The sequence below is a fragment of the Plasmodium berghei genome, assembly GCF_900002375.2.
Source record: "Plasmodium berghei ANKA genome assembly, chromosome: 14".
Classification (NCBI taxonomy): domain Eukaryota; phylum Apicomplexa; class Aconoidasida; order Haemosporida; family Plasmodiidae; genus Plasmodium; species Plasmodium berghei.
In genome coordinates, this window is record NC_036172.2 from 2249344 (window position 1) to 2262931 (window position 13588).

The 13588-nt window shown below is 21.3% G+C and overlaps 4 protein-coding genes across 4 annotated transcripts; 3 read left to right on the forward strand and 1 right to left on the reverse strand.

The window, feature by feature from the left end:
* Positions 1–178: 178 nt before the first annotated feature.
* On the reverse strand, positions 179–4423 carry PBANKA_1458800 (kinesin, putative; the record flags this gene model as incomplete). Its single annotated transcript, XM_034567971.1, has 1 exon — positions 179–4423. The coding sequence occupies one exon, from the start codon at positions 4421–4423 to the stop codon at positions 179–181; it is 4245 nt and encodes a 1414-aa protein (XP_034424415.1).
* Positions 4424–7125: 2702 nt separating this feature from the next.
* PBANKA_1458900 (epsin-like protein, putative) lies at positions 7126–8669 on the forward strand (the record flags this gene model as incomplete). The annotated part of the gene is made up of 3 exons (XM_034567972.1): positions 7126–7184; positions 7351–7540; positions 7680–8669. The coding sequence occupies 3 exons, from the start codon at positions 7126–7128 to the stop codon at positions 8667–8669; spliced, it is 1239 nt and encodes a 412-aa protein (XP_034424416.1).
* A 793-nt stretch (positions 8670–9462) lies between these two features.
* On the forward strand, positions 9463–10359 carry PBANKA_1459000 (ankyrin-repeat protein, putative; the record flags this gene model as incomplete). Its single annotated transcript, XM_034567973.1, has 1 exon — positions 9463–10359. One exon carries the CDS (start codon positions 9463–9465, stop codon positions 10357–10359), a length of 897 nt encoding a protein of 298 aa, XP_034424417.1.
* Positions 10360–10978: 619 nt separating this feature from the next.
* Positions 10979–12975, forward strand: PBANKA_1459100 (conserved Plasmodium protein, unknown function; the record flags this gene model as incomplete). Its single annotated transcript, XM_034567975.1, has 3 exons — positions 10979–12384; positions 12482–12568; positions 12933–12975. 3 exons carry the CDS (start codon positions 10979–10981, stop codon positions 12973–12975), a joined length of 1536 nt encoding a protein of 511 aa, XP_034424418.1.
* Between the last annotated feature and the right edge of the window lie 613 nt (positions 12976–13588).

Consider the following 13588-nt stretch of genomic DNA (forward strand, 5'->3'; position numbering starts at 1 on the left):
GGTAAAACTTATGAACGAACAATTACAAATGATCATATTTTTGAATAACAGAATGAGGAAATACACACAAATATGAAAAGTGTGCATATAATAAAATGAATAATTGCTATATAGAATATATATTCATTATTATATGATGATTTATATTTTATATATATATAGTATATGTTTAAATTGTTCATGCTGAGAGTTTATATTTTTTGTATTCTAGATTCAAAAAGTATAACATTTTGTTTTTATAATTTATTAATTCTTTTAAATGTGCATATTCTGATTCATTTAAAAGATACATTTTTTTATTATTAATTTGAAAATTTCTGATATTATAAGATTCTAAATTTTTTTCTAAAAACTTTTTATTATATAATAATTCATTGTTAATTATTTCGGGAATATTAATTTCAATTGGTTCGTTAGTAGAAAATTGATCATTTCCCAAATTAAAAAAATTTTTAATCATATTAAATAAATTTTTAAAGAATACATTAGCATTTCTTTTTGTTTCTAAATAGGATATATCTGTATTACTTATATAAGGATTTCCTAATACATTATTATTTTTATTTAAGATATTTTTTTTAATTTTTTTTTTTCTATAACGAACATTATTATTGCTTCTATTATTATTGTAGCTCGAAGCGTCATTTGATGATTCACTGCTTATTATATTACTTTTACGATTACAAAAAATTGAAGATGATTCATTTACATTTTTCTGTTTGTGTCTATTTATTTTGTCGATTCCTTTTTTTTTAGAACAAATATCAACATTTATATTATTATTTATTTTTTGAATTTCATCATTTATTTTAGATTCTAATTGTTTCAATACATCATCATCTAATAATTCATCAGGTACTTTTAAATTTGTTGCAATATTATTTTCATCCGATTTATTATCTCTATCAATTATATATTCGTATAATTTTTTAAAATCATCATTTTCCAAAAGTTTTTCAAATTCGACAAAATATTCTTCATTTTTAGAAACATGAATACTTTGTTTAGTTGGGCCTTTTTTAGAATCTATTTTTGGATATGTTTTTGGTGGCTCGAAATGTACAGAATTTTTTTTCTCAGAACTGAAAAGAGTTAATAGTGATTCTGATTTATAATTTCGGTTTAATTCGTTTCCATTTTGTTCGATATTTTTTTGTTTATCAATTTCATTAGTAATAGATATATTAGATGCATTTTCTATTGTTGAAAATTTTACATTTTTTTCTGTTTCTATTTTTGACGCATCTACAGATTTAGATGGATCCAAATGTTGTAAATCTGTTACAGAAAGATGAAACTTTGATTTATATGTCTGACTGTTTATCAAAATTTTTTCAGTATTATTATTATTGGGATATTCTTGTATTCCTTCAAAATCTTTACTTTGATAATAGTTTTCATTCATATTTTTTACACATTTGATATTTTGATGATTGCAATTATTATTAAAAAATTCTGTTTGCATTTTATTTATAATATAATTACTATTCAAATTTTTTAACGTTCCACTATTTTGAAACATAGTAGCAGAATGAATAAAATTATAAATCGTATTATTTTTTTCAATAACTTGTCTATCTAAATTTTCTTTTAAATCAAAATTTGTGAATACAGTACTTTTATCTGTAGTAAAGTCATTTATAAATTTGGTATAATTATTATTTATGTAATTAAATATATTTTGAATATTTTTTATGCTTAATATATTTCTAGCGAAATATAAATGTTTCATATTTTTATCACAATATCCATTAAGATTTTTCCATTTTTGTCCATTTAATGCCACAGATAATATATTTTTGTCTCCATTTGCATTTTGTAAGCATATTTTATTATCTTGATTTATTTCCTCTATTTCTGATATTTTATTTTTTTTTTTTTTCATATCACTACGTTTTTTATCTCCTTTTATATTTATTTCTTTTGAATATTTTTGAATATTTTTATTTTTTACAATTTCTCCAGGATTGTTATTATTACTATGACAATTTGTCAGTCCATGGATTTCATGATCTGATTTTTCATCTTTTTCTGGATTATTTTTTTCATCTATTTGGTTAAGTTCATTTAATAAAAAAATGTTATTATTATCTTTCATTGTATTTACAATATCTATCATTTCATCAAGTGTCATTTCATCTGGTTTCATCACATCTTTTAAAATTTTTAAATTAAACTTAATAATATTACATATATCATTTTTCATTTTTACTAAAATATCTCCTATTAAAGGATCATCATCTTCTTCATGATTTTCATCATTTTTTATAAGTTTAGATAAATTTGTATTACAATTGATTTTGTTCAAATTTTGATGTGTTAATTTTTCTGTACCTTCTTCATTATTTTTCTCTTTTTCAGAGTTGTGAATTTTCTCCTCGATTTTATTTGTGTCTATTTTATTTGGAATAAAATTTGTAAATTTCTTTTTTTCTTCTTCAGTAAGTAGTTTTAAATCATCAAAAGTTTTTAAAATGCATTCATTTATTTCGTTATTAGATGTATTTTTATTTAGTTGTTCTTTTATTATATTTATTTTATTTTTATATGATTCTATAAAAAAGTCTAGATATTTTACTTTTCCTGTACTTTTAAAACCACAAATATAACTAAAAATACATAAACTATATGAAAAAAATAATATATCTTTTGTTATATGTTTTTTGTTAAAATTAACAAATATATCAAAATTTTTATCTTCCCCTTTATTATCATCATTTTTATTTTCTTTATTATTATCCAACTTTCCTGGTTCAGATTTTATTTCCAATTTTTCTTCTCTTATCACTGGTTTCGCTTTTACCATTTTAGCTCTTTGTGCGAATTTAATTGTAGAAGCTGTTTCATTTAAATATTTTAATTGCGATGAAATTGTACATATAAGTATACTTTTACAATTATTTCCTAAACTATCTGAAAGTACTCTGGTTAATTTTGAATCTCTATATGGTATATACATATTATTGCTTGTTCCATCACATTTAACTTTTTTTGTTGTATTAGATATGCGTTTAGGTAGATGTGCCTCCTTATTATTATCTTCTTTTTTTGCATCTAGATCTTCTATTTCATTAGGTTCTTTTTGTTCTGATATTTCGTTATTTTCTCGAATTTTTTCTTTGTTATTTTTGTCTATTTTTTCTTTAATTTGCATTACAGCCAAAGCATTAATAACTTTACTGAGGACACTTAAGCTTTTATTTATCATAGTTGTTTCAATTTGTATAGATCCTGTAGCTTTTGTTTGTTTTAATCTTTCACTACCTGCTAAATCAACAAGGCATAATTTCCCACATCTAATACTATTTGTTTCATATATATATCTATTAATTTTTATTATAAAAATTAAATGGGATCTAGATGATGCTTTGTTCATATGAGTAAAAGCTATTTTACGATTTTTTACTCCCTCTTCTAAATATTGTAAAGCATTAATCACATTTTCAATCTCAACTTCTTTTAAATTTTTTATCACAAATTCATTTTTATTTGGATCAATCATGTTAACTGACAAATTTTTTTCACCACTAATAAGATCATATATAACTTCATTATATATTTCTATTATAGATAATGTAACTATAAATTCTTTTCTATTATGTTTATTACTTAAAGACTCATCTGTTTTTAATTCATTTATCATTTTTTTTTTTTTTTCATGGTAATCTATATACATAAATATGTAATTAATACAATGTAATATTAATCCAATATCTTCTTGCTCATTAACAATACAATTAGTTAGCTCATTATATGATATTTTTATTTTATGAATATTATTATCTTTATCATCTTTAAAGTTTGTGTTTTTTATTACATCATTATTTTTATCATCTGCATATAACTTAAATAAATTGTGAAGATATTCTAATTTTCCTAACATTGTATGTGTTTTTCCACTATTTGTTTGCCCATAAGCTAATATACTACAGTTTATACCTTGAAATATATTTTTTATATTATTTATTATATAATCGTTAAAAATCATATTATTATTATTATTTATATCATATACTCTATCATATGTGTATTCAAAATTTACACCACTTTTTGTACCCATTTGATATGTATCAATTACTAATTTTGTATTTGCAACTTTTTTTATAATATCTATATTTTCGTCATTTATATTATTTTCATTTTTTATTTTATCATCATTATTTATCATATTTTTTATTCTGCATATAACGTTTATATATTCTTCCACATTTCCTGTTAGTTCAGCATCTTCAAAATACTTTTCTATATTTTTTTTTATATCTATATTATTTTTCTTTTTTTCTTCGATATTTTTACTAATATACCATTCATATAATTTTGCATTTTCCCCTTTTATTTTTTCTCCTATAGTTTCCTTATTTAAATCTGTCTGCTTCGATCCCCCATCACACCCTTCATCTCCCTTTTGAGTTTTGTTTACCATTCTTTTTTATTATATTTCTATATTCTAATTATATTCAAGAATCATTATATATATACATATATATGCATAAAAAAACTTATAAAAGTGTATAAATTATTAAATAGCCCCTTGAAAATATGTGTGCGTTTTTTTAACCCTTATAATTATTTATTATTATTTTCGGTAATATTTGCCATAATTTATTGGAATAGTATATTACAGCATTTTTATTTAATAAAAGGAGGAATAAAAACATACTTTAATAAAAATATGTGAAAATATTATTATTTTATGTCACTTTTGTTTATTATTTCAGACAAAACATTAGTATGTGCATATGCGCATTATATATATTATGCATATACATACTGAAACCTCTCGAGCGTGGACATAGATATATTGCTGTCTTATTGGAGTGAATAAATATTTATATTCATTTATTTGGAAATTTCATTTTGATGTTTTATTTTTTTTTTCATTTTGCTTTGTAACTTTTTTCCCGTATTTTTTTTTTTTCAATTTTTTTTTGGTAAAAGACAGTGGACACCCTCTGATGAAAACAATAGCCTATACTATTTTCATTAAGCGCGCAAAAAAAATTTACAAAAAAAATGAGTAATTATGATATATTATTTTTAATTCTAATAAAGAGATTTATTTCAAACATTTTGAAACTTATATGGATATATAAAGAAAAAACCTAAGAATAGTATATATTAAATAGCTTGTAAATAATTTATATGCAAGTTTCTACATTTCGGGTATGTGTATTTCTTTTACTCTTTTAAGTTGTTTTTTCATTTTTATAGATTTAATTGAGATAGACATAATAATTGTGGTTGAAAATTTTAAGAATACATATATAACACCGCTTTATTTATATCAATAAACGAATATATTATTATTTAAACTGTTTGTTTGTTTAAAAGAACTTCGGTTTATATATATTGCACACACATATAATTTTTTTTAAATATACCATATATATATTTCTTTTTTATATTTAAAATATAAAAGAGAAGACTAAAAAGGTGTTAATTATATATTCGATCGTTTTAAGGTTTATAGGTAAATTTTATTTTTTAATTTAAGAAAAAAAGTTAAATATTTAAAAAATGCCAAATAAAGGTATATTTCATATGGATATACTACTATACTAAAAAGTAAATTTAACAAAAATTTAAGGAACAAATAAAAGAATGCTACTTAATGAACAAATTCAAACAATATTATTAATATGTTTAATGGTAAAAAAAATTCAACGAAATAATCAAAATGCGAAAAAAAACATGATAAATTAAAAAAATTCAACAAAACGTATGAAAACTATATATTATTTTATTTTTGCTTTTTGTTTTTTTGATAGTATACAGAAAATATTACGTCTCAAAAAAATATATGAAAAATATTATACGGGGGGGGGGAAATAAAACAGAATAAAACACTATTATCAAATAAACAAAATAAGCTAATAATACAAAATGAATATTAAATTATGTCCTTAATATTTTGTTATTCAAATCAAAATATAAATGAAAGCAGAATATACATATAATAATACATTTATATAAATATATTATATTGCTATATATATAATAATAGAATGTAGGTAATTTTTGCAATATAATGAATATTACTTTAATTATTGCAAAAAGAGTTATTCATATGTATATATCCATATTTTATAAATACTTATATATTTTGATCTTAAATTAAAATTATTTATAATATTAATAAAATGATGAATTAATGTTTTAGTAAAATGTAGATTTATTTTTCATGTTTATATTATATATACATTTTCATCATAAAAATATACTTACTATTTGATTCATTTCGTTATATTTTAATCTTTACATTTTTCCTTTAAAAGAGAGTATAACATTATATTATATTATACACATACTTTCTGTTAATTTTCGCGCTCGGTATTTGTTCATATATTATTATCGCATAAATGCGCCATATATATATATAATATATGATACTAGTAATACTTTCAATATAATTTAAATATGCAAAGAAATTGCAAAATGGGAATAAACTAAATAAATATCCCATAAAAAAAAATATATATAATTGTATATATTTGTAAAATTTTTTGATTAAATTCACAATTATTGCTATAGTTTTTAGTCTGGACACATTTATAGTCAATTTTTTCTTTTCTCCCTTTTTTTGCCTTTTGACCTATAAACAGTTGTAAACTTATTTAGTAAATTCACTAAATTAACTATAATAAATCACATTTTTAACTACTTTTTGTGTGTATTATATACATATTTGTGATACATATATATATCAGTATATGTGCATTATTTTGATTTTATCTCCAATTTAATTTATTGTTTTCCGCTTTGTAACGTATGATTGTTAAATAAATATTTTAATAGCATGTTTAATTTCATTATTGTTTTTTTTTTAATTTTTAATATTATATAATTATCACAAATATTATTGTTATTTTTTTATATCAAATATTTTTACATTTTTATTCATATATAATTACCCTTTATTTTTTGGTTGTATATATATATATATAATATACTTTTTATTTAATGAAGTCTTTATCTGTATAATTCCTATTAAAAGGTAGCCAAAAAAATGACAAAAATAACGCACCCATAGATATATATATATATATTGCTTTAAAAGATCTTTTATATGCCCATATTTACAAATGTACAAATTTGATGTTATATTGTTTGATTTATTTTTTATAGATGCTATTATTTAAAAAGGTGAATTCAAAAGTATCAAGTATAAACAATTATTTACAAAAGTAAGAAATTATCAATGCACATACACATATTATGTATATGAATAAAAAGAGGGAAAAGCTAAATAATTATTACAAATATATTTCGAGGATTTTTGCTTATTCTGTGATATTCATTAACATTTTCTTGACTCTGAACATATCATTCGAATTTGTTTACTATTTTCAGATATTTAGAATCAAACCAATTTGAAAAAAACTTAAAAGAAGCTTTAAATAATAAAAACTATGGTGTATCGAATAGTCTTTTATATGATTTATCTATATCAACATATGATGCTACATACTACAAAAGAGTAATAAGTGAAGTTTTCAAGGCAATACAAGAAAAGCCATCAAAATGGCGACGAATATACAAGGTTAGTCTTAAAACTATAAACTAAAAATGCAAATCATGTATAAATGATGATATACTGGCATGAATATAACAATTTAATTAGTAAATTTGTATTAATTTTTGCATTTATTATTTGTCTATTTTTTTTTTATATTTTGTAGGGATTACGACTTTGTGAGTATGTAATGAAAAATGGATGTGAATATTTTATTAGTGATGTGAAAGAAAAAGAAGAATTGATAAAAAAGCTAGCTCATTTTACATATTTAGAAAATTTAAGAGATAAAGGAATAGGGATAAGAGAAATATCAAATAATATATTAGCTCTATTACGAGATAATACATATTTAAGAAATGAAAGAATTGAAGCAGCAAAATATGCAAATTTATGCACAAATATAGAATCAAAAGTAGTGGAAAAAAAAAGGTTTTTTTTAAATAAAAAAAAAAAAGGAAAAAATCAAGATGAAAACAATAAAAAAGGTTATTTTAAATCAGGAAATAATAATAAATATGGTCCACAAAAGGAATCGTTAGATCAAATCAAATATGAAAAATATGATTTTAAAAGATATGTAAATGATGACGATTATTATACTAATCATCACACAGAGCCTTCACAATATAGAACTAGAAATTATAACAAAAGTTCGATAAATTATTCATCAAAATCAAGTGTTGATAATAATACAGAAAATAGTATTTATAGCAGTAATGAGAGTAGTAATAGTAATAGTACCAGTAGCAGTAGCGAAAGTAGCAGTGATAATAGTAGTGATAATGAACCATCGAATTGTAAATCACGTCGAAATATATCAAAAAAAAAAGGTAAAAAAACAAACAATTTTTATTCTAAAAGATCAAAAGATATTAAAAGTTCTTCAAGATCAAAATCTCAAAGTTTATCTTCAAGATCTCATTCAAAACAATCATATAATAATTCATCATCTGAAGATTCGAGTACTTCTTCAGATTCAACATCTAAGTCAGGATCATCATCATCATCTTCTTCTTCTTCTTCTTCTAATGATTCGTCTAAAAATTTTTCAGATTTAGACGATTCAAGTTATTCACGACGCAAACCACGTCAAATAGATAAAGGTGATAAATCACGGAGTTGGAAAAGGGAAGTATCGAATAGAATTCGATAATGCATGTCATATCATATATATGTATGTGCACAATTTTGATTTTTATCCAATTAATATAACCACTCCAATTCTTACTATCATTAGCATTGTTATTGCTTTATTATTATTTAAAGGAACAGAGCTTTATGCAATAATTTATTTTGAGGGTATAAACACACAATTATATAAATTTAAACTCGATTTAAAAGTTTTTTTTTTAAAACAATACATACAACATTATGATATATTAAATTAATGTTGCAGTCTATTTGGATTTATCTCATTATATGTAATAATTACAAATTCACGGGTTTTTCATTTTGCCATTATTCATTTATTTTATTTTTTTTTATTATTCTTTTTTTCTCTACTTTAATGAAATATACAAACATTTGTAATCGTATCGTAGTTATACAACACAAATTATCACAACTCTTTTAATTTTTGTTAAAATGCAACATCACTCTACAATTTTACCCATATTTATAAAATACAAATATATGCTCAATATTATGAGTATTTTTTTGCAATTATAATTTGATTATATATTATTTATTTTAATTCGTATAATATGGATAATATATATTATATGAATGCATGCTATATATATGTAGTATATAATTTTTTTTTTTTTTTTTTTTTTAATATATATTACACTTAAATTTTTATAATGTATTTTTAAGTATTTATGTTCACAGTGTTAATGTCATAAAAATATAAAATTTTCAAAAGTTTCGAAATTAATTTTATTTTTATTTTATGAAAAAATTGAGGTAGCATTATATTTGCTTTCTATAACTAACCAAAAACAAAAATGAGCGAGTTTTTACTAGTAAAGAATTTGTTCATTTGCGCCCATGAAAAAAATGTAGAAGAACTGAAAAAGGCTATGAATGGATTAATTGCGAAAGAATGTGAAGATAAAGAAAATAAAAATCAAACAAATAAAAAATATTATATTATCAAAGATTATACGGATGCTAATAAAAATAATGTTCTTCATTTTGCTGTATATGGAAATAATATTGAAAATGTAAAGTTTATAATTCAAAACACAGATTTAATAAATAGTATAAATAGTGATAACCAGAACGGGTTAATTATAAGTATACTAAATAAAAATACAGAAATATCAAAATATCTGTTAGAAAATAATATAGACTATAACCAAAAAGATAAATATAATGCTAGTCCATTATTATATAGTTTAATAACCCAAAATTATGAAATCTTTAATATACTTATTGAAAAAAATGATATTGATATAAATGTTAGCAGTTATGATAAAGGAAATTTAATTAGTATATGCATATTTGAAAAAAATATTAAGATATTTAAAAAATTACTTCAAAAAAATATTTCACCAAATGTTGAAAAAAGTCTATATCCTCACCCGCTCGTTTTTCTTCTATATACTAATGATAATGATTTATTATTCTTGTATTTAACATATACATTATATTATTATACAAAAGATGATAAATTATTTGAAATTAATAAAATAAATTTTGACACAACAACAGATAAAATTATTGTAGATCTTCAAAACAAAGAATTAATACAATCTATCTTAAATAATCCAAATTATGATTTTACTCAATTTAAAAACATTTTAGCTGTTACAGATGAAAACAACACATCATTACTTTGTCTTTGTGAACATTCTGGAAATTCAATTGGTAAACAAATATTGAGTTATTACTCTCCATAATAACTATGCTCATATATATATATATATATATATATATATAAATCTATAGTTGGGCGAAAATATGACATATTTATATCAATTATATACATATTCAAGGTATTGAAAAGAAAAAGACAGAAAATTTTTATTTACTCGCTAATTTTTTATTTTTGTATAAAATGAGCAATAAACTAAATTAATTTCTCAAAAAAAATATTCCATATTCCAGTGTCCTATTATTTGTCATTTTGTTCGTTTTACTTGTATTATTTTTCTTTTTTACCCTTTACGCAAACTTTTTCCTACTTTTTTATAAATTTTTTTGTCTATAAAATAAAGACATTTTAAATGCTTTAAAAAGTTATAAATAAATAAATATTACACATTTTATACATTGATGTATGAATAAAACTATTCAAGAAATGGCCCATAATTTACACATATACATTGAAAAATATATTGCATTGTTTTCAAAAAACTAGCGAAAAACGTGAAAAAAAAAACAGCTAAAAAATGAAGTAAAAAAAAAAAAAAAATTGTTGTGATTAGGCATGTTTTTTATTAATCTGAGTATGAAGGATTATATATTTTTTCTCTTTTTATCAATATATAAATTTAGGAAAGTTGGAAAAAATGAAAAATGTATGCAAAATATTTTCAACAAATATGTTGCACATTTTGCTTATATTATGTACGTAAATTATACTGGGGATATCGAATATGCCCCTTTTTCATTGTCTGGTTAATTTTTCTTTTTTCCATTTCGAATAATAATTATCACATTATTTTAGTTGATGCTAGACTAAAAATATTGCCATATGACAAAGAAATCGATGGGATTGCCATTGAGATACCTTATATATTTATAAAAAATAAAGTTCAAGCAAAAGGAATATACCTTAATGTAGATTTTGAAAATTTAGATTTAGTAAAAGCTACCATAAATAAGTATCAAAATGAGGATAACTTATACTGTAATTTGAATAAGGATAAAACGGAAAAAGAAATAAAAAAAGAAGAAAAACAGAGATGCAATGATGAACATGCCAATGTAGTAATTACAGATAATTGTCTTGTTTTTGTAAATATAAAATACAAAGACAGTTTAATAAATGTTCAAGATTTTATGGAGTATATGTATTTAAAAACAAGCGCCATAGGTTTAATATTTGTGTGTGATAATTTTTTATATGAAAATGAAATATATAAGCCACATGGTGAACTAAATATTACTATATTGGGGGAAAATATATTAACATATTTAATATCTTATGATTTATTAAGTGAATATGATAGGAGAAATTTTAATAAATATATATTTGAATTATATTGGGGAATAGAAAATAAAACTGATATTGTTCACATAATTTATAATTTAGATTTTGGTAAATATTTTAGTTATAGTTTTTTTATATATATGAAAAATTTCCTTTTAGAATTAAAAAATTATATAACATATGAAATAAAATTTAGTGTGCACACAAATTTTATTATCGATCCACGTTTTTGTTTTATTCGAGATTCTTCATATTGTATTAGCGAGCCTGACTATATAAATTCTAATATGGTAAGAGAGGTTGTAGAACAACAAGTAAGAAGTTTATGTATTTATAAATTAACTGCATGGAAAAATGAAAAATTACAACATTTCCCAATAGCAGATAATAATAATAGTAGTGATAGAACATTTAGCGAGAAATTCATTCATTATATAAATGCGTTATTCGATTTGGGATTTGAAAAAAAAATATGTTCTAGTGGATCAATTGATTTAACAAAAAAATGCTCTGATAAAATATTATCTCATATAAATGTTTCAGTAAAAGAAGTGAATGATTGCTTCCTAAAAAATTTTCATACTTATATGAAAAATATGATAAAAAGTAAATTTTATGTATATACAATAGTAATTAATAATAAAGTATTTAAAATTAAATTAAATAAGGATATGAGTATAAGATTAATATGTTCCGCATTTAAGTTGATGCCTCCTCGTTGTATTAAATATCTTAAGGGTGATAAATCATTGTCTTATTTAGAAATGCGGTAATACTGAAAAAAAAATGAGAAAAATATATAAAGTTGGGATACATTGATATATGTAATGTTTGTTATTAATTTAATTCTCATTTTTATTATGTAGGGAAAAAAAGAAAGAACAATATATCTCCTTATATTTCCTTATTGTTGTAGTTCTAGTACACATTATGGGAACACTACTAAATTATGTGTAATCTTTGAGAGGGAATATATCATTTACTTTATTTTAATATTTGGCCAAATAGGCTATTCATTTTATATTTGTACATATATATAGACACAAATATCGGGGAAAAGAGCAAACATATTCATTTTAAGCAAATTGATTTATCTCAATACCATGCTCACAACGTATTTCCCTTATCATTCTGTCTATATATATATATATATATTTATTTATTTATTTATATTTACGAGATATATTTTATGCCCCAATGTTGTGAATTAGCTAAATATGCGATGATAAATCTTACAAAAAAAAAATAATAATAATTTATACATAGTATACTTTCTTTATTTGAAAAAGTTTGTCATTTTTTTCGACTTTTTCGCAGAGTACCACGGTATATTGATGCGAAGAAAAAAAAAACAAAATAAGAAAAATATCAGTAATGTATCCAGTATAAGCTCAAGAAATAAAAAAAAATATATAACAAAAAAGGCATAACATTATTAGATATTTGAATAATGGCAATGAAAAATTATTAAAGCATGCCACACCAATACATGCTAAACACAAGTGGCAATTTTGTAGAGTCATAATATGTATAAAAATAAAATATATTTTTGTTTTTAGACGAAAAATAAAATTAAAACTGTAAAAATGCTACAATTTTTTACAAATATAATATATATTTTTTATAAATAATCATAAACTTTATTCGATTTGTTTCCGACAACATCGTCTGTATTCTTATCACTATATTGTTTAGTAGTAGAGATATTATTTTTACATTTTCAGTAAATTAACTTTTATTTCATTAATTTTTTATGTATTTCCTTTTTTTTTTAATAGCATGTTTTTAATTATTTTTTAAATAAAATAATAACAAAATAAGGCAACAGTAAAAAAATATATAAAATAATATAACAGTGGCAATAGGGCATATTTTTTTCACAATTTTTTTTTATTTTAATTAGTTGCAAATTTCAGTAACAAAAAACAACTGACTGATGTTTTCTTTTTTGTTCTTTCAATTGGGCTGTTCAT